Source organism: Typopeltis vanoorti, chromosome 25, assembly GCF_054136105.1.
Source record: "Typopeltis vanoorti isolate ZY-2024b chromosome 25, IOZ_Tvanoo_1.0, whole genome shotgun sequence".
In the NCBI taxonomy this organism is placed as follows: domain Eukaryota; kingdom Metazoa; phylum Arthropoda; class Arachnida; order Uropygi; family Thelyphonidae; genus Typopeltis; species Typopeltis vanoorti.
The window spans coordinates 21,533,287-21,556,453 of record NC_143573.1 but is presented as its reverse complement, the minus strand read 5'-3'; the positions used below and the strand labels follow the sequence as shown (position 1 = coordinate 21,556,453).

Sequence of the window (23,167 nt, the reverse complement as noted above, 5' to 3'; positions counted from 1 at the left end):
GCAGCAATCCTCTGTGTTACCTTCACTACCTTTGCAATATGTCCTCTAAATTTCAATTTTCTATCAACCATCAACCCCAGATCTCTTGTCTCCCCTACTTTCTTAAGTTTAACTCCTCCCATAGAGTATGCAATGTCCCATCGATGTGTCCCAAACATCAAGACCTTACATTTTGCTGCATTAAACTGAAATCCCCATTCATTTGCCTATCTATATAGCTTATTCTAATCCTCTTGCAGGGCTACCACATCTGCATTATTACTAATAACCCTTCCCAACTTCACATCATCCACAAACAACTGAATATCCCATTGCAATCCACAGACAATGTTATTCATATAAAGGTTAAACAATATAGGTCCCAGTACTGAGCACTGTGGAACCCCACTTGTAACCTTCTGCCTCTTTTCTATTGCTCCACGATACACAACTTTCTGATACGGACAGTCAAAGCAGTTGACTGGATTGCCTGAATCCAGTTGACCAAAAGGCTAGCATATTGATAAAACAAGAGCACTCCTTCACAAATCCATGTTGACTCTCACAGATAACATTACCCTCATCTGCCCGATGCTGTATATGGTCCCTCACTACTTTCTCCAAGATCTTATCAACTACTGATGACACACAAACTGGCCTATAATTAGACACTTCCAGTCTGCTACCACCCTTATGCAATGGCATTATTTTATCTTCCTTCCATTCCATGAGCACCTTTCCCACAGCCAGACTTTCATTGAAAAGCCGGGTCAAAGGCACTGTCAGTTTCTTAGAACATTCTCTCAAAACTCGTGACAAAATATCATCCAGTCCCACAGCTTTACTAACATTCAAAGTACTCAATATGTGGAACACACTCTCCTCCTGCACCTCTAAACCTCGAACCTGTTCTATCCCTCTAGTATTCAAATTGACTCCACCAGGATGAAATACTCCAATAAAGTGTTCATTGAACAAATCCACTATGTCCTCTGCATCAGTCACTCTATTCCCATTTTTATCGCACAATGTCATTCTTCCACAGTCATTTCTCCTCCTACTGGCCACATAACTAAAATTCCCTAGGATTTTCCTTGGATCTAAGGGCAAATCTTTTCTCATATTCCAGTTTCGTCTTCATTACCATACTAGTCACTCTCTTGGCTTGTGTCTTATACTCTTCATGCATCTTCTCTTCTCCTGTCTCCTTATATCTCTTCCACAGCCTCTTTTTTGCATGCATTCATGTTTAATATTGTTTGTTATCCACTTTACTCCAAATTATGTCCACTTCTTCACTCATGGAATACAGCTTACCACTGCTGCTAACAAATATTCCTTCACAATTTCCCAAGCACTAATGATATCCTGACCTTCCAATTCCTCCCTCCATGAAACTTTCCCAAGTTGATGTCTAAGACTATTATAATCACCTGCTTTATAATTTCACATATGTTCCCTTCTCTTTGATACTCCTGCATGTGTATTCATTTTCCAAGTCAAAACCATATGGTCACTCTCTCCAACTGGTGGGAGAGATGTCATCGCAGTCATTATCAACTCTTCTGATGTATTAACGTTTGTCTCTGAAACATGAACAAAAAAAATAGTTAATAAATAAATAAATAACACAAGTAATGGAGAAAACACATGAAATATGTTTTTATAGTTATTAATTTCTCCTGAAGTGGTGGCAAATGAAAAAAACAAAATGCATTCAGGCATTTTTAAAATGAGAATAAAGAAATTATATCATTTAGGAAAATTAAAAAGAAATCTGCAATACTTCTTTCTAAACTCTCCAAGTTTTCATATTCACTATTAATGTTTTGAATTCATATTCCATCAACAATTTCATAACTGTTGATGGAATGATGATATTCTGATGCTTGAATATCTTATCCCATTATTGGTTGTACTCCATCATGACAAAAATCAGTTGCAATAAGCATGGAAAGATAAAGCATACCATAGAATCGGCATTATAAACATAATAAAACTGATGCTTAAACTGAAATTTCCCTCTTCTGATTTCTTCACTCATTAAATAAAAATTTTCATTCAAGAGAGATTAGCACTTTTTTTCAAGTCCTGATTGTATAAGGCTTTTCCTCCAACAAATTCAGTTGACACATCTAGAAACTGCACACTGTTCCTAATGTCCATCCAATACTTTCATTTGTTTAAAGTCTCATCCTGCTAGTTCTCGTCTTTCAATAATCTTTTCATATCTTTTCTCATACCATACTTTACGCTTTCAAATCATCTGTACCAAAACAATTGACTCTTTCATTTTATCCCTTTGCATCCTGCCAGCCTCACTGATGTACTGCAATCTTTACACCTAGGAGACAAGATGGTGCTAGCACTTGAAGACAATGGTAGATGTGATAAGTTAAAAAAAAAAAATATTACTAGTAAGGAACAATTTTGTTGTGTTTATTTTGTTACCAATAATGGTTTTTAAATCGGGACTATTGATATTGATGTTTGTTTGTGTGACTGGTGTGGTCTTTGGCTAGGATATTATTGTCTTGGTATTGTATCCAAATGTATTGATTGTATTCAACATGGCGGCTGCCAGTTCTAACAAGTTATTTCCCAGCCTAACACTATTTGATGATTTTGTAGCTTGCTATACATGCGGCATGTATGCATCCTGTAGTTTAAAACTGTGGCTGGAATGTATTTCCCACTATCTATAGGAATGTAGGCAGTGGGAAGTACTGGTCGACATAAGTATTCTGATCTCAGGATTGAGCAGCAGTGGAGACAGTGCTTTGGAAGTGGGTAAATGCCAGTTTGTGGATACCAGTTCTGTGCAGAAATGTGAGGAGAACGTAAGAGATGTACATATGGATATGGTAGTGTGATAGAGGGAGATGGTTTGTCTGATGGCAACACACATGTATTTGATTGTCAATTGAAAGCAGGATGTGTGGGGAAAGAGAGAGAAATTCTCAGGAGAGAGAGAACTCCTGAGAATGGACATGGAAGGAATGAAGACTAAGTTGAGGAGGGTGAATGAAAAGATTGGGAGGTTTGAGAGGTTGGCTAGCAGGAAAAAAACGAGAATGTGTGTGATAGAAGGGAGTGAAAGAGCCAGGGAGAGAGGAAGGCAAGAGAATGGGAGAGACAGGGAAACAGAGGAAGGTGGGGAATGTCAAGAAAGTGTGGAAGCAAGGGATAGAGAGATGAGAGGAAGGACAGAAAGCGGGAGGAAGAGAGAGAGAGAGAGATTTGAATTAAAAAGAGTCAGTGATGCCAGTGAGAGAAGAAAAAATGAATCTATTTAGAGCACTATGTATGGAAATGTTACTCTAAATTTAATGATTTCAGGTGTGCAGAGTATAGTATAGTGGCACAGGAGTGCTTGCCAGGTAGAATGATAGTGAGTGTGGCATGTGAGTTAGAGATGAAAATAATGTTTGGTACAAATGACCTGAGAGGTAGCATGAATCGGGTAGTGAGAGATTTGGGGTTGATGCTAGGGATAGTGCAGCAGAAATATATTCAGGGAAATACAGTCAGCATGTTGTCTTGCTAATAATGCAGAGTGGAGGAGAAAGTCAGTGATAACAAATGAAATGATAGTAAGAATATGTAGGAAGAGAGGTCTGGAATATGAAGATGCCTGCAGTAGATCTGAGGAGAGAGCTGTGGGCAAGAGATGAATTCCATTTGAATGCAGAAGGAAGCCCACATTTGCAGAAGGAAGCCTTCACTTGCCCAGAAAACAACAAAACTGTTGTTTTTCTAGGCAAGTGAGTGTGTCAGAGAAGGGAAACTAGAATTCCAAGAGTACAATGTAGTAAGGATGGTCTCATGTGGAGTAACCATGGCAATTAGAATAATGGCACTGAACTAGTTTTTCTGAATTCAAATGCTAAGTGTATTAGAATAAAAGGAATAAGTTTGCGGCATTGATTGATTCTCCAAAGACTGTTGGAATCAATGAAACTTAGTTAGCAGAGAAGGATTTCTAAGAGGGATAGAAAACTTAGAGAATAGCATATTTCGGCAGGACAGGGAAAGTAAACATAATGGTGAAGTGTTACTCATGATAACAGATATATTGCAACCTCTCAGGTTGGAGAATCTCACTGAAAATAACACTTCTTCTTCTTTCACTCTGCCTTATCCCATGTTAAACGGGGTCAGCGCACCAATCTTTAACCTTCCCCTTCCAAGTTCTCCGGTCCAGAGCATCCTTCGGACTCCATCCTTTCTCTCTAAGATCCTCTGTCATCTTATCCCTCCACCTGAGCTTGGGCCTGCCTCTTTTCCTCCTTCCCTCCAACTCCATATACTCCACTCATTTGCCAACATACTCCTCACTCTTCCTCTCAACATGTCCAAACCACCTCAGCCTACTTTCTTGTATCTTCTTGCCAATTGGTCCCACCTTAACCGTCCCTCTGATGTAGTCATTCCTTATCCTGTCCTTCTTTGTCACACCACTCATTCATCTCAACATCCGCATCTCCGCTACCTCCATCTTCCTCTCCTGTGCCTTGGTTATAAACCACATCTCCGCACCATGGAGCATCGCCGGCCTCACCACCATCTTATAGAGCTTTCCTTTCCTCTTACAACTCACTCTCTTGTCGCACAGGACCCCGCTCATCTTCCTCCAATTCATCCAACCGCATGTTATTCGGTGCTGTATTTCCTCATCCAGGTCACCATTCCTCTCGACAACCGACCCAAGGTACTTGAATTTCTTCCCTGAAATTAGCCTTCACTGAAAATAACACTAATGGCTTTGAAAGTACACAATGCAAGACAGATGTTTTTATACACGATATTAAGTGTGATGTTGCTATAGATTTGGGAATACAGATGGTAATGAGAAGGAAATGTTTAGGCAAATTAGTTTGGCAAGTGCAAAGTGAGTGATCATTATAGGTGACCTATACTAACTATAGCAATAGCAAAATAGAACTGGGTAGAGAAGGCAGTATGTACTACTAAGGGAACTGAATTTTTAGATTTCTTGATGGATAACTGTCTTAGGCAGCATGTAATGGAGGGAACATAATGTTCAAGTGTTTTAGATTTGGTCATAGTATCAGAGGCTCTGATTGTGAGTGAGATGTCATACTTGCCCTCATTTAGTAAGCAACTATGTAATTCTAACTTGGAGGGTGAACAGACATGTAGCAATGTCAAGGAAGAAGGAATTTATGTGGAATTATAAGACAGGCAACTTTCACAGACTTAGGAACCAGCTTACAGCAGTACAATGAATGATAGAATCTGTAGGAAGAGAGGTTGGTAGTGCATGGGAGATACGAAAATACTGTTGACAGCAACGGCAGATTGTATACCTTCAGTGAAGAAGTTAAAGTAAATTGGAATCAAATGGATAATAAGAGAAATAAGATATGAGTATAAAGAGAGGGGTGGAAAACAGTTGTATTAAGAATAGATGATTCAAGTTAGGAAAGTGACTAGTATTGTAAGTATTGTATTGTATTGTAATTATTAGAATACGAGAGGGGATTAATGCTGTACTCCAAGAGGATTTTTTTTGATATGTGGCAAATGTTCAATAGGAGGAAAAATGATAGTGAATGCATTACCTTGTTGGATGGAGATGGGACTTGGGTGACCAATGCAGATGACGTACTTGATCTATTTAATGATCTATTTAATGATCCTTAACCTTCTAGGAATAAGACCTGCAAACCAGGAGTTTTCCCTCCTGGTTTGCAGGTCTTATTCCTAGAAGGATAAGGAGTGGTACTGAAGAGGATCTATTCCAAATACTGAGTATGCTAACAGTCAGTAAGGCAGGGAGACAAGACAGAATTCATCACGTGTTTACGTGTTTTAAGTGAATATCACCAACTATGCAATGGCACTATCTAATCCTCCTTCCACCCTCCAAGAACCTTTTCCATTGCAAGACTTCCATTGAACAGTCAAGTTAATGGCACAAAGTTGGTGGTAGAATGGAAGTATCAAACTGTAGCCTGTTTGTGTCTTCTGTAGTTGTGAAGATTTTGGAGAAATTGGTAAAATCTAATAATTTAGGCAGTTAAGGGCAATGTTATTTATGTAGCCCAGCATGGATTTGTTAAACAATACGCTTGATTCAGTAATCAGTTACCATTTACAAGAGCAGTGAAAGAGGGTAAGACATATACTATTTTTTTTTTTTTTTTGCAAATGCATTTGAAAAGGTGTCACATGATAAGTTGGTTTTTAAGTTGCAACATATGGGTTTGGATATCAGGTTAGTGGACTGGATTGGTAACTGGCTTTCTGACAGATATGAGAGCATTGTACATGAGGCACAGAATCAGGGAGTAGGAAGGTTACAAGTGGAATTCCACAGTAGGTTCAGTACTGGAACCATTACTGTTCAATCTTTTTTGTCAATGATATTGTCATGGAACTTGAGGAAAATATTCAGTTGTTTGCAGATGACGTAAAGCTTCGCAGGGTTATTAGTAACAGTGCTGATGTTCTGGCTCTTCAAGAGGATTTGATTAAGCTGGAATCGTGGGCAGAGCAATGGGTATATATCACTTTAATGCAGCTAAATGTAAGGTTCTGAAATTTGAGATCCACATTGGATGAAACATCCCCATTTGAGATGGGATGTTTCATCTTCACTTGGTGGAGTTATACTGAAAGAAGTGGAGGAAGCAAGGAACCTTGTGGTGATTAAAGACAGAAATTTGAAGTTCATAGAACATATTGCAAAGTTCCGAGATGCTTCAATATTGAGAAAGACATCTCAGAGAATTACTGCAATATTCAGCAAGACATCTCAGAGAATGCTGCAATATTGAGGAAGATATTGATCACAAGAGATAATAGGGTGCTGATCATATTGTATAAAGCTTTGATCAGACAAATCTAGATTTCTATGCTCAGATCTGTTCACCTGGATTTCAAGGGCATGAAGAAACCTTGGAGAGAGTGCAGATGATATCAGGACTGTACAATCTTGTTTATAAGAGCATGCAGACTGAGGAGTCTGGTGGATAGAAGAAAGGAGATATGAACTAACAACATTTAAGCTGTTGAAGGGATATTATCAGATTAACACTCAGGAGATTTTTCATATGGTAGAATGTGTGAAGGGCCAAGGACAAATGCCATCTCTGGAAGTTACAAAAAGAAAGAGTGAATGAAAGACTAAGAATAAGTTATTTTACGGAGACTGGTATTAGCATGGAATTAATTGCCTGAAAAGATTGTGAAAGTGCAGATGGTGAATGAGTTTAAGGAGTGATGCAATAGACTTGGTATTGACCTCTCACAATAATGAGTCTTGTGACTAGATGGAAGTCAAGAAAAATAATAATTATTCAGATTTGATCTCAGATCTTTCCAACCTATGAGCAACATCACTATTGACCGAGGTTGCAGGCTTTTTTTTTTCAGATGAAAAGAAAGAAAGAAGGCAGAAAAGTACAAAATGATTTTTTTTAAACTTTCATGAATATATTTCTTATTTTTGTTATTTGAACTAATAACTATATTTGAATTTATTACTTTATGACAAAAATAGTACATGTGCTATTTCACATATTTCTTATACTTTACACATAGCAATGAAAATAGAAATAACAATTATATTATTGACAAAAATACATATATGTCTAAAAACTCTTAGATGAAGGAAAGTTTCAAAAAACAGTTGCATTATGTACATGCATTATGCACAATTCTTCTGCCATCATTGTTATTCGTTTCAAAAGGGTGCTGTGTAACCAGAGATTTGGTTACAATTACAGATATTTGGTGTTCTAGCAGCTTTCTCAAAACCATCTTACGTATAGAGATTATGCTTGCACACTTCTGTTTTTAGGCAGTAGTGTGATAATCCTTCAGACTCAGAGAACCCTTGATTAGATTTAGTTCAAATCTGTATCTGAGAAAGATACAGATTTGAACTAAATCTAATTAAGGGTTCTCTGAGTCTGAAGGATTATCACACCTCAAAAAATAGAAATAATTGATGACTTTCAACTCTATTTTTCTTAATATGAGCCTTCACAACTAAGTCAGTACTGATGATGATGCTCTTCTGTTGGAAAGACATGGGTTTCAATCCTGGCTAGAAAACTTAGAGCCTTTATAAGGGCTTTTGAAATAAACCTCCAAAACAGACAAAACTGGCTGGAAGATGATACACATAATTAACAGACAGACATACACTGGACTTATAACCTTAGTGTCAGTAGCTCGTGGCACCCGGAACATATTGTGATGTAATTTCACATTCACAGTGCTGTATTGAAATCGTGAACAATGATCATACACAAATTGTGAAATCACATTCACACATCTACCAAGTAACAGTTGTTACTCGTGAATATTAGATATCAGTGAATAAACCACAGTTCGTGAAATATCGCTTCACTAGCTTGCAGTGTTGGTGTTCGTAGTCGCAATTCAGAAGCACATGGTATATTGTAGAATTTCTGCTACGTAATTTATCGTGTGATAGTTGCTTTCAAGTTGTTGCTGTGGTGGATGATCCATGTTAGTAACATGGAGAAAAAAAAGACAGAAAATGTATTTCGGTAGAAGAAAAGATGGCAATTCTGTGATGTGTAGATTGGCATTCCAGAACACGTGTGCAATTAGCAAAAGATCTTGGACTCTCCGTGTCCACTTTGAACACGATAGTAAAAAACAGGTCAAGCATTGAACTCAGTGAAAAGCAATCTGGTGCTATGTCAAAAAAAATATATATATATCCAGACATCGACATACAATGAATTGGATAAACTTGTGGCAGAGTGGTTTGTTTCTACGAGAGCATCGGGTAGTCCAGTCAATGATGCTATACTCTGAGCGAAAGCCCTTATATTTGCTGCGAGGTTGGGGATTAATGGTTTTACTGTGTCAAATGGATGGATTGATCGTTTCAAGACTCGACACAATATTGTGTATCATCAAGTGTGTGGAGAAAGTAATAGTGTTGTAGGAGAAACTGTAAACCAGTGGAAACATGAATTACAGACTATTATTCAGGACTACGAACCAAAAAATATTTTCAATGTTGATGAAACTGGATTCTGTTATAACACTTGCCAAGTAAAACATTGTGTTTTAAAGGAGAGAAATGTCATGGTGGAAAACTCAGTAAGCAGAGGGTAACTGTTTTGCTCATGGTCAATGCTGATGGATCAGAAAAATTACCTCCACTGGTAATTGGTAAATTAAAAAAGGCAAGGTGTTTTAACAACGTGAAAAATCTGCCTACTAAGCATGATGCCAACAGCACAGCATGGATGACCAGCAGCATCTTCACATCCACCATGCATGCTCTGGATGCTAAAATGGGGGAAAATCACAGCAAAATACTACTACTGCTAGACAAATGCCCTGCACGCCCTTAAGATCTGCAGCTCAGAAACATCAGATTAGTGTTCTTTCCCCCTAATTGTACAAGTGAGCTTCAGCCATTAGATCTGGGCATAATCCATGCATTTAAATGGAAATATAGAAAAATGCTTGTTGAAAAAACTGTGTTTATGCATGATAATGGTATGGACCCAAAACAAATGGCCATATCAATCCTTGATGCCATGCATTATGTGACCAAAGCATGGTTGCATGCTTTGGCCACATAATTACTCCTGAAACCATATCCAACTGTTTCCGGAAGGCAGGAGTTATGTTTGTGGAAGAGGAGGAACAACTACAGGAGGAAGAAGAAGATATGTCAGAGCCCAACAACTGGTATGTGATGGATGAGCCGTCCTCATTTCAAGACTATGTTGATGCTGGTGTGATCACATCAATGGTACTAAGTGTAGAGGACATCCTTTCCAACCACATTGGTGAAGAAGAAGTGGTTGAAGAAGACTGTGATCAAGAACTTACCATCCTTTCTAGTAAAGAAGCAATGGAAGCTATCTCTGTTTTGAGGCAGTATATAGGCAGGAGAGAGGGAATGAGAGAGATGTATGGGAGTGCTAGAAGAGGAGAGAATGGAAACAGTAGAAGAGAGAGGTATGGGAATGAAAGAAGAGGAGAGAATGGAAACAATAGGAGCGATGGAATGGTAAGAGGTATAATGTATGGTGACTCAATGATCCGTGGTGTTCAGGATAGGATGCGTGAGGAGTGTTTGCCAGGAGGAACAATAGAAAGGGTGGCTATGGCAATTAAGAGAAGTGAAAGGGTGGATGAGATGATTGTGATGGTAGGAACGAATGACTTGAGTGGTAATGTAAGTCGGGCAGCGAGAGATATGAGATTTTTGCTTGAGACTGTACGGAAGAAGACAGAGAGAGGAAAAATAGTGTGCGTGTTGCCTAGGTATGATAATGATGAGCTGAGCAGAAGAGCGGTGATATTGAATGGCATAATAGCGAGAATGTGTGACAAGAGAGGACTGGTATATGTGGATGCTTGGAGTGCGTTTGAGGAAAGAGAGGAGTTGTTTGCGAGACACCGTTTGCATTTGAATGAGGAAGGACGTAGGCATCTGGAGAGATTGCTGTTCTGAACGAGTCAGTATGTCCCAGGGAGGTTGATAGCAGGGGTGGCCTCTTGTGGGAATGGATACTTGGGAGAAGGGAGACAATGTCAGGTAAGACTGAGCCCAGTGGAGTCTAGAAGGGATAATGCTGGGTATAGAAACAATGGCATTTATATGCTGTATACTAATGCCAGGAGTATCCGGAATAAGGGAGAGGAATTGGTGGCGCAGATAGCATCAGCCTGGCCAAAAATTATTGCGATCACTGAGACGTGGTTGACAGAAGGGGATATAAAAACAGGAATAGAAGTCGCTGGGTATAGCATTTTTCGCCAGGATAGGAGGGGAAAGCGTGGTGGTGGGGTGCTGCTTATGATAAGTGATGACCTATGTCCTCTAAGAGTGGAGAATTTGGAAGGTAGTGAGACAAATGATTTTGAGAGCGTATGGTGTGAGCTAGAGGTAGGCAAGACAGGATATTTAGTGGGGTGTTGCTACAGACCCAGGAGCACAGAGGATGGGGACCAGGAGATGTTTAGACAGCTAAGTTTGGCAAGTGCAAGAAGAATGATTGTTATGGGAGATTTTAACTTCAGTAGTATAAATTGGAGAGAGGAAGATGCATGTAACAATAGGGGAATGGAATTTCTAGAATTCTTGAGGGACAAATGTCTTAGGCAACATGTAACAGAGGGAACAAGAGGTTCAAAAATTTTGGATTTGGTTATAGCATCAGAAGAGTTGATAATAACTGAGTTGACGTCTCTCCCACCAGTTGGAGAGAGTGACCATATGGTTTTGACTTGGAAAATGAATAGACATGCAGGAGTATCAAAGAGACGGGAACTTATGTGGAATTATAAGGCAGGTGATTATAATAGTCTTAGACGTCAACTTCGGGAAGTTTCATGGAGGGAGGAATTGGAAGGCCGGGATATCACCAGTGCGTGGGAAATTGTGAAAGAATATTTGTTATCAGCAATGGTAAGTTGTATACCATGAGTAAAGAAGAAGACACAATTTGGAGTAAAGTGGATGATAAACAATATTAAACATGAATTGCATGTGAAAAAGAGGCTATGGAAGAGATATAAGGAGACAGGTGAAGAGAGGATGGGTGAAGAATATAAGACACAGGCCAGAAGAGTGACTCGTGTGGTAAGGAAAGCGAAACTGGAATATGAGAGGAGATTGGCCCTAAGATCCAAAGAAAATCCTAGGGAATTTTTTAGCTATGTGGCCAGTAGGAGGAGAAATGACTGTGGAAGAATGATATTGTGGGATAAAAATGGGAATAGAGTGACTGATGCAGAGGACATAGTGGAATTGTTCAATGAACACTTTATTGGAGTATTTCATCCTAGAGGAGTCAGTTTTAATGCTAGAGGGATAGGACTGGTACGAGGTCTGGAGGTACAGGAAGAGAGTGTGTTTCAGATACTGAGTACTCTGGATGTCAGTAAAGCTGTTGGACTGGATGGTATTTCGCCACGAGTTTTGAGAGAATGTGCTAGGGAATTGACAATACCTTTAACGTGGCTTTTCAATGAAAGTCTGGCTTTGGCAAAGGTGCCCAGGGAATGGAAGGAAGGTAAGATAGTGCCATTGCATAAGGGTGGTAACAGACTGGAAGTGTCTAATTATAGGCCAGTCTGTGTGTCATCAGTAGTTGTTAAGATCTTGGAGAAAGTAGTGAGGGACCATGTACAGCATTGGGCAGATGAGGGTAATGTTATTAATGTTATCTGTGAGAATCAACATGGATTTGTGAAAGGACGCTCTTGTTTTAGCAATATGCTAGCCTTTTATAATAAAGTTACAAGAGCATTAGATGAGGGAAAGGCATATACTGCAATTTTCTTAGACTTGGCGAAGGCATTTGACAGGGTGCCACATGATAAGCTGATATTTAAGTTGCAGCACATGGGTCTGGATGTCAGATTGGTCAACTGGATTCAGGATTGGCTGTCTGATAGGTATCAGAGAGTTGTGTATGGTGGAGCAGTTTCCAGGAGGCAGAGGGTTACAAGTGGGGTCCCACAGGGCTCAGTACTAGGACCTATATTGTTTAACCTTTATATCAATGACATAGCCAGTGGATTGCAGGGGGATATTCAGTTGTTTGCGGATGATGCGAAGCTTGGAAGGATTATTAGTAATAGTGCAGATGTGGTAGCCCTGCAAGAGGATTTAAATAAGCTAGATAGATGGGCAAATGAATGGGGGTGTCAGTTTAATGCAGCAAAATGTATGGTCTTGAGGTTTGGGAAACATCGATGGGATGCTGCATACTCTATGGGAGGAGTTATACTGGAGGAAGTAGGGGAGACAAGAGATCTGGGGTTGATGATTGATAGAAACCTGAAGTTTAGGGGACATATTGCAAAGGTGGTGAAGGTAACACAGAGGATTGCTGCTATTGTGAGAAGGACACTGACCTGCAGAGATAAGAGGGTTATCATTCCATTGTATAAGTCTCTGATCAGACCACACTTGGACTATTGTTCTCAGATTTGGTCCCCAGGATTTGAAGGGGATAAATTAACTGTGGAAAGGATACAAAGACAGATGACAAAGATGGTTTCAGGACTGTACAAGGATAGTTATGAGGATCGGCTGAGAGAATGTGGACTGCAGAGTTTGGTGGATAGAAGAAGGAGAGGTGATATGATTGAGACTTTTAAACTGTTGAGAGGTGGTTACAGGGTTGACACTGGGGAGTTCTTTCGCTTGGTTGATCAGCGGGAAGGAGTGATGACAAGAGGCCATCCCTGGAAGTTACGAAAGGAAACTGTGAGCAAGAGGGTAAGGAGTGGTTTCTTTGTGTGGAGGGTGGTTGAGCCGTGGAATGCATTGCCTGATGGAGTGGTGGGAGCGAGAACGGTCAGTGGGTTTAAGGAGTGGTATGATAAACTTTGTGTTTCTCAGGGGGGGACTTCCCCTCGATGAGTCTTGACAGACTTTATGTCTTAGAAAGGACCTCCCTCGATGAGTCTTTTGACTCCTTGGAGGCCTGAATAATAATAATAATAATAATAATAATAATATTGCAAGTGCATCAGGAGATGATGGGGCATTTAATGCCTTATACACTGTGGAAAGTCTGGTGGAACTTATAAGAGGAGAGAAAAAGCAAAAACAATCAACAATTAAAGATTTTTTTAAAATAGATAAATGTAATTGTAAATTCATTTATTTTCAGTTATTAAATTTTGTAATCTAGTATGTTGAGTCACATACTAGCAGTAAGTCATCGTTTAGCCTTTTTTTAATGTTTTTTACATTTCCTGCTATTTACACTTTTTTCCATCTTTCCTCTGGAAAGTGTAAAAAAGGGGTTTTACTGTATATATATATATATATATATATATATATATATATATATATATATATATATATATATATATATATATATAATGACAAGGCATATCGTAGCCAGTAGAGAAGTTAAGGCCATTAAATGATACATTAGTGTTTAAAAGTGGTAGTGGATCCGCCAGGTAAAGACAATTAATTTTTAGTTAAGTAAAAGTTGGAACAGAGAATGGAAGTAATGTTGCATAGTGTGATTTTGGGTTTTTATTTTAAAAATATATATATGAAATACATTTCAGTTTTACAATAAATTGAAAATAATTAAAACTGTTCAATTTATTGTATATTTTTAATGCAATTGATTAACTTACCTCTAAATAATCCCTAATTTCTTTAACATATGAATGTATCCACTCCAACCAACTTTCCCAATGATCAATTACATTAACTACTGCCCAATGAACAGCATCAACAGCTGTTAGTAAAGTCTCATTACCTATACCAGCTACTGAGGTATTGTTTGTGAGAGCATCTATTAACTGAAGAAAAGTGAGCGAATCTGGTGTAGTGATATTCTACAGAAAATAAATTTAAACAAAATCATATTTTTAATCACTCAGTTTCATTATCTAACTTAAGTAAATATAATTTATGACCTAAAAGGGATACAGTTCTTTTTCAGAGGTGAGAGAGACAAAAACAATTCTGAAAACAAAATTATTTGTTTTATTAAAGATATGCTCATTCATCTTAACAACGACAATTTTAGTATGAGTTATTACAAATAACATCAACACTCCAAAAATAATAATAAGATAAAATAGCGAACTTTTTTTATAAAAACATGTTAGTTATAACTAAAAAAAGCACTATAACACAATATAGTCAAACAAGAAGCAACAGTGATGGAAAAAAAAAGAATTTAAGAACTGTTTTATTAACCAGAGCAAATCAGACTTAACTGAAAGAGCCAATGAATGTTTTATTAACTTACATGGTCATCTAATTAATTTTTCTGATAATCGGATTCATGTTGTAACTAAAAGCATCTTCCTGAAACAGGTACATTTTTTCATTGATATTAATGAAACTTTCTTTTTTACTCTGCCCTTGAGTAAATTAGAATAAAACTCATTATATTCTTATTATAATGTCCTTTAGCCACATTTGCATGTGAAGTGCTTTCATAACTACTCTGCTTCTTATACAAGAAGCTGTTGACTTCCCGACAACTGTCTTAGTATCTCGCAATGCATAAAAAGTATGGGAAGGGTCACTACACAGACTACTTTTGACTTTTATTGAGGATGGAAAAGTAATGGTTCAATCAGCCAATAAAGCTTCAATGTCTGTTATTTATCTCATGAGATGAACTGAAGCTGATGATGTTTTCCTTACTTTCCTTTATTAGAAAAGCATTGTCAGCTTTAATTCATCTCACAATTATTAATTTTTCTGCAAAGATGAGTGCGAAAAGAGTATTCATAATGGGAGACATTAATTATCAAAATATTGACTGGTAGCAGTAGAATCTCATGAGAAGAATGAAAATGCATTTATTGAGTTGTTGCAGGACAATTTCCCCAAGCACCATGTGACAGAAGGAACTCAAGGTCAAAGAGTGCTAGATTTGCTTATAGTCAGAGGGCATTTCAGTTAAAGACGTAACTATTCTGCCTCCAGTTGGTGACATTGATCATATGGTAACCACTTGAGAAGTGACTAAGCTTATGAATGTTCCATCCAGAAAAGGTTACATGCTGAACTACAAAGCAGGAAATTATGACCAACTGAGGAGTATACTGAGTTCAGTGGAATGGGATCGGTTGTCGGATGGGAAGAATATCAACAGTGCATGCAAAACATTTAAACAATACTTAAATGATGCATTATCAGAATGTGCCCCAGGAGTTTGAAGAATAAATAGGGTAGGAGTTAAATGGATGTGTAATCTTATTAAGCAAGAGATTCGTAAGAAATGGATGATATGGAAAGAATACTGTGTGCATAAGAATGATGTCTGTTATGAAACTATAAGCAGCAGGCTAGAATAGTCAACTGTTATATGGAAAGCAAAGTCTGAGTATGAAAAGAAACTGGCTCTGAATGCTGAAGAATTCTATCGATATGCTGCAATTAAAAGAAAGAATGAATATGAAAAAATAACTCTTCTAAATGCAAACAGCATGAAGGTTACAGATGCAGAAGTTAAGCAACCTCTCTGTGTTTGTTCAACAAATGAGTTGAACACACACAGATCTACAGATGTTAATACTGACAACAATGTGGAAGAGACAGGGTCCTCACCATATTCTCCTTACAGTCATATTCAACCATGAGTCATACCATGGTAGTCAATCTCCTAGGTGATGATGATACATATGGCTGCATTGTCGAGAAAATCTTATTATTTCTACCTGTCTAGCTGGGGCATATATGTCTAATAGTGCAATCTTGGTTTTTTCCACTCTGTTATCAGTATTCTACCTTCTACACTTTTTTGAATTTGTTGAATAATGTGGATGGATGTCTTTTGGTGTGTGTGTGTGAGTTGGGGGTGAGAAAAAAAATTCGTGCTCTGCAATGATAGTGTTATTTGAAACTCCGATAGAACAGAAGAGGGTGATGGTCTGAAAATTTTTTAAATATATTGATATTTACAAATATGTTTCCTGTAAGTACATATATTGCATTACAGCATAATTTCCCATATCACTTTGATGTATCACTTGGTTCCAGAATCCTCTCTAACATTCAGAGTGACAACACTGAAGGGCAAGGTTGCATAATTTAATGCAATGCTAACTCATTGAATTCTAATTTTTTCACTAACTGTATCAAAGCTTTTACATGCAATGGAGAGGTCACATATCAGGCATCTTGCAGATCTTTTACATGTTCTGAAGAGACACTGTTTTTTGTCTCAATTTCATTATTCACATTTGTAACCTTAAAGCTGGTTTCATCTTTCTATCTGTCTTATAAACAGAGCTATTTTATGGAAGACAATTATTATTATTTTTTATTCAGGCCTTCATGGAGTCATGAGACTCATCGCAGGAGGGGAGGTCCTTCCTAGGAAACCACAAAGTCTATCATACCACTCCTTGAACTCATTGACCATTCTTACTCTCACCACTCTATGCATTCCACAATTCCACCACCCTCCATGCAAAGAAACTACTCCTCACCCTCTTGCTCAAAGCTTCCTTTCATACTTTCCAGGGATAGCTCCTTGTCATCATTCCTTCCCGCTGCTCCACCAAGTGAAAGAACTCCCCAGTGTCCACCCTGTAACTGCCTCTCAACAGTTTAAAAGTCTCAATCATATCACCTCTCCTTCTTCTATTCACCAAACTCTGCAGTCCACATTCCCTCAGCTGATCATCATAATTAACATTGTACAGTCCTGAAACAATTTTTGTTATACTACCTCTGCACCCTCTCCACAGTTAATTTATCCCCTTCAAATCCTAGGGACCAAATTTGAGAACAAAAGTCTAAGTGTGGTCTGATCAGGGTCTTATACAACAGAATGATAATTCTTCTATCTCTGCAGGTCAGTGTCCTTCTCAGTATTGAAGAATCCTCTGGGTTACCTTCACCACCTTTGCAATATGTTCATTGAATTTTAGGTTTCTATCAATCATCACTCCCAGATCTCTTGCCTCCCATACTTCTGCCAGTATAGCTCCTCCAATCAATGTATCCTAAACTTCAAGACTTTACATTTTGCTGAATTACACCGACATCCCCATTTATTTGCCCATCTAGTTTATTCAAATCCTCTTGCAGGGTTGCCACATCTGTACTATTACTAATAACCCTTTCCAGCTTCACATCATCTGCAAACAACTGAATATCCCCTTGCAATCCATTGACAATGTCATTGATATAAAGGTTAAACAATACAGGTCCCAGTACTGAGCCCTGTGGAACCCCATTTGTAACCTTCTGCTTCCTTGATATTGTCCCGCCATACACAACTCTCTGATACCTATCAGACAGCCAATCCTGAATCCAGTTGACTAACCCGACATCTAAACCCATGTGCTGTAACTTAAATCAGTAGCGCACTCAGGATTTAATTTTGGAGGGGAGGCCCGAGTTGAGTAGATGATTTGAGCATACACACTACGCACTGCATACAATCTATGACTGAGCATCTGCAATGATCGCTAATTCATAAGTAGTATAGAAATAGATGACACAACACAACATAAATTTTTTAAAAAATTAATTTTAATTAGGAAAAGATTTTTGGAAAATTTCCTAGTGTTTTTTCTTTTTCTTTGGGGGAGCCGGAAGCTATATAAATCTGCCGAAAGTTGTATATAATCCCTCACTAATTTCTCCAAGACCTTAACAACTACTGATGACACACACACAAACCGGCCTATAATTAGACACTTCCAGTCTGCTACCACCCTTATGCAATGGCACTATCTTACCTCCCTTCCATTCACTGGGCACCTTTCCTATAGCCAGACTTTCACTGAAGAGCCAGGTCAACAGAGCTGTCAGTTCTTGAGCACATTCTCTCAAACCTCGTGGTGAAATACCATCTAGTCCCACAGCTTTACTGACATCCAGAGTACTCAGAATCTGGAACACACTCTCCTCTTGCACCTCTAAACATTGAACCTGCCCTACCCTTCTGGTATTAAACCCTTCTTCTCCAGGATGAAATATTCCAATAAAGTGCTCATTGAACAACTCCACTATATCGTCTGCATCAGTCACTCTATTTCCATTTTTATCTCACAATGTCATTCTTCCACAATCATTTCTCCTCCTACTGGCCACATAGCTAAAAGTTTCCTTGGATTTTCTTTGGATCTCAGTATCAATCTCTTCTCATAATCCAGTTTTGCCTTCCTGACCATACTAGTCACTCTCCTGGCCTGAGTCTCATATTCTTCATGCATCTGCTCTCCACTCCTCTCCTTATATCTCTTCCATAATCTCTTTTTCATCTGCAGTTCCTGTTTGATATTGTTTGTCATCCACTTTACACCAAATTGCGTCTGCTTCTTCACTCGTGGAATACAGCTTACTATTGCTGCTAACAAATATTCCTTCACCATTTCCCAAGCATTAATGATATCTTGGCCTTCCAATTCTTCCCCAAGTTGATATCTAAGACTATTATAATCACCGACCTTATAATTCCACATATGTTCCCTTTTCTTTGATACTCAGGCATTTCTATTCATCTTCCATGTCAAAATCACATGGTCATTCTCTCCAACTGGGGGGAAGAGATGTCATCTCAGTTATTATCAACTCTTCTGATGCTATAACAAATCTGAGACTCTTGAACCTCTCATTCTCTCTCTCTCTCTCTCTCTCTGTTACATGTTGCCTAAGACATTTGTCCCCCAAGAATTCTAGAAATTCCATTTCCTTATTGCTACATGCATCTTCCTCTTCCAGGCTTATACTGCTGTACTTAAAATCTCCCATAACAATCATTCTTCTTGCACTTGCCAAGCTCAACTGCCTAAACATCTCCTGTTCCCCACCCTCTATATTCCTTGGCTTGTAGCAACACCCCACTAAATATCCTGTCTTGCCCACCTCTACCTCACACCATATGCTTTCAAAACAATTAGTGTCACTCCCTTCCAAAGCCTCCACTCTTAAAGGACACAAGTCATCACTTATCATAAGCAGTACTCCACCACCACGTTTTCCCCTCCTATCCTGCTGAAAAATGCTGTAACCTGCTACTTCTATTCCTCTTACTATATCATCTTCCCTCAACCATGTCTCAGTGATACCAATAATCTTTAGCCAGGCTGCCACTATCAGCACCACCAATTCATCTGCTTTATTCTGGATACCCCCTGGCATTAGTATAAAGCATAAAAATGTCACTGCTTCTATACTTATCATTATCCCCTCCAAACCCCACTAGACTCAGTGTTATCTGATGTTGTTCCGCTTCCCCCCAAGCATCCATTCCCACAAGAGGTCACCCATGCACCCTGGGAACTCTAGTTTCCCTGCATTGACACACTGACTCATTCAGAAAACAGCAATCTCTCCAGATATCTATATCCTTCCTCATTCAAATGCAAGCGGTCTCTCGCATACCGTTCCTTTCTGTCCTCAAATGCCCTCCAAGCATCCACATAATGCAATCCTCTCTTCCGACACATTCTGGCTATTAAGCTATTCATTATTACTGCTAAGTTCCTCGTTATCATACCTGGGTAACACACACTATCTTCCCCTCTGAGTTTCCTTTTGTATGATTTTCCTCTGAGTTTCCAGCATGAATCTCACATCTCTTGCTACTCGATTTACACTGCCTCTCAAGTCATTTGTGTCCACCATCACAATCATCTCATCCGTACTTTCACCCTGCTTAATTGCCATCATCATACTTTCTATCGTTCCTCCATGCAAACACTCCTCTGGCATCCTATCTTGCACACCACAAGCCAAGAAAGAAGGAAACGAAATTTGTGCAGCTAATCAGATATAATTATTTAAAACAGCATATAATGGAGGACATATTGGGATTAAGTGCTCATAGTTCCCCACATATTATTATTATTATTTTCCTGACCTCCCTGGAGTAACAAGCCTCATTGGAGGAGGTCAACACTAGTCAACACAAAGTCTATTACACAACTACTTAAAATCACCCACAACTTGCAAGTTCACCACCCTCTCAGGCAATGCATTCTATGCTCTTACCACTCTCCATGGAAAAAACTTACTTCTTACTCTTTTACTCACCATCTCCTTTTGCAACTTCCAGAGATGGCCAATTGTCCTGCTTCTTGTTCTACAATACAAAAATCTTCTCAATGTTAATAATAATCCTTCAGCAGCTTAAATGCTCAATTGTATTCCTCCCCTCCCTTTGCCTTCTATACACAAAACTATGCAATCTACATACCTTCAGTCTATACTCATAATCACATTGTATAGTCCTGACCATTATTTTTTTTTATCCATCTTTGTACCATTTCCAAGGTTACTTCATCCCCTTCAAATCCTGGTGACCAGATCTGAGCAAAGCTTTATACAATGGGACCAGCATACTTTTATCTCTTGTGGTCAATGTTCTCCTCAATATTGCCACAATTCTCTGAGATGTCTATACAACCTTTGCAGTATGTCCCTGGAACTTTAAATTTCTATCCACAATCATCCCAAGATCCCTTGCTTCCTCCACATATTCCGGTATAACTCCACAAAGTGAGTATGAAGCATCTGTAGATTCAAAATTTTAAAAACCTTACATCTAGTTGCATTAAACTGACATCCTCATTTGTACGTCCACCTTTCCAGCTTATTCAAATACCCTTGAAGAGCACAAAACGATTAAGTGTGCGATTAATGGCTGATCAAGTGTAAATGATTCGAAAAACAGTCATGGTAATTTTAATTGGAGAATTGGGTATGCAAAAGATTTCTGCGAAGTTTGTGCCTTGGATCTTGATGGACAAACAGAAGCAGCGGGGTTCAAGTTGTGACTGATCTTTCTACAAATAAGCATGTTTCCGAGAGTAATTACGGGTGACGACACCTGGTGCTTCCAATACGATCCCAAAACAAAATGCCAGGGCATGCAGTGGAAAAACCCCGAGTTTGCCATGTCCAAAAAAAAGCACACATATCTCACATTCGCAGTTCAAGACTGTGCTGGTGCATTTATTTGATCACAAGGGGATAGTCCACTATGAATTCATTGAAAAGGGTCAAACAGTCAACCAACAATGCTATTTCAAGGTGCTGAAAAGATTACGAGATTCTGTTCAGAGAAAAAGACTAGAATTGTGGCCTGGCAAGTGGATCATTCATTGAAACAATGCACCAAGCCATAGTGCACACATTGTGAGAGATTTTATGGCCAAAAAAACTGATTACCAATTCAGGTCATCTTGTGTATTCATCCAACTTAGCTCCCTGTGATTTCTGGCTTTTTCCAAAATTAAAGACTGCACTAAAAGGATGAAGATTTTCTGACATTGATGATATCCAGCATAATGTGATAAAGGAACTCAAGAGTATTCCGGAAAAAGAGTTCCAGGCCTGTTTCCAAATATGGGAACAGCATATAAACTAGTGTATAAATGCACAAAGGGACTACTTTGAAGGCTACAGGCCATTAATGTATAGTTCTGAATGCAGGTTTTTTACAGGTGTATTCCAGGAATTAAATTGTCACACCTTGTATTCCTTACTCATGCAAAGTCCTCAACCTCTTTCTTTTATTAGCCTTCCATAATCTCTTTTTCTTCTGCAATTCCTGTTTTATTCCTTTTGTTATCTATTTGACTCCAAATTGCTTTATCTTCTTCACTTGAAGAAGATAAAGCAATTTTGGTGTCAATTTTTTCTTAAGTATTTCAAATGCACTAAGGACCCCCCTCTGCCTTAAAATTATTTCATCCATTGCACTGCTGCAAGCTGGTTTCTAAGTCTATTTTTAATTGCTTGTTTTATAATTCTACATGACTTCCTCCTGTTTTGATACCTCCATATGCCCATTCATCCTCCAAATCAGGACTACATGATCACTCTCAACAACTGGGGGCAAGTATGTCATCTGAATCACAATCAAATCCTCTGATGCTATGACCAAATCCAATACTCTTTATCTTTGTATTCCCTCCACCACATGCTGTCTAAAACAGTTAGCCCTCGAGATATCCAAAAATTCGGTTCCTGTATTACTGCATGCTGTCTCCTCTGCACAGTTTATATCACTAAAATCCCCCAATTGCTTTGCACTTGCCAAACTGATTTGCTTAATATTTCCTGCTTATCCCCATCTATATTCCCTGGTTTATAGCAACATCCCACTAAATATCTTGTCTTATAAATATCTATCTAACACCATATACTCTTAAAGGCATTAATATTATTTCCACTGACACTTTCTGCCCTGAGAGCACATAATTCATCTGTTATCATGAATAGTACTCCACCACCACTACATTTATCTTCCTTATCCTACAGAAATATGCTGTATCCTTCAATTTCAGAGAGACTGAGTCAATCAATGCCATAAACTTATTCCCTTTATTCTTAATGCTCCTAGCATTTGTATACAAAATAACCAGTGTATTTCCAGCATTCTAATAGTCATTATTGCTCTCCTCCACCTGGCTTTGTAATACAGTGTACACCTCTTTATTTCTCAAGCCACTATTCCCACATGAGGCCATCATTGCAACATTCCACCAAGAAAACAAGTCTCCCCCAAATGTCTGCACCTTTCTGCATTCAAATGTAATCCATCTCTTGCATACAGTTTTCTTCTATTCTCAAATGTACTCCATGCATCCACATATTCCATACCTATTTTTCTGCACATTTTTGCTATCATTTCATTCATAATCATTGCTCTTCTTCTCCATTCTGCATTATCACAGAGGGATAACATGTCTCGTG

General features: G+C 38.5%; 1 protein-coding gene across 1 annotated transcript in view; it reads right to left on the bottom strand.

Moving 5' to 3' along the window:
- The window catches only part of LOC150092596 (phospholipid-transporting ATPase ABCA1-like), a 982,930-nt gene that overhangs the window by 688,492 nt on the left and 271,271 nt on the right, over window positions 1-23,167 (bottom strand). The window contains exon 13 of the mRNA XM_090414749.1: window positions 14,122-14,325. Coding sequence (XP_090270875.1) covers window positions 14,122-14,325 — 204 coding nt within the window. The remainder of the gene's footprint in view (window positions 1-14,121; window positions 14,326-23,167) is intronic.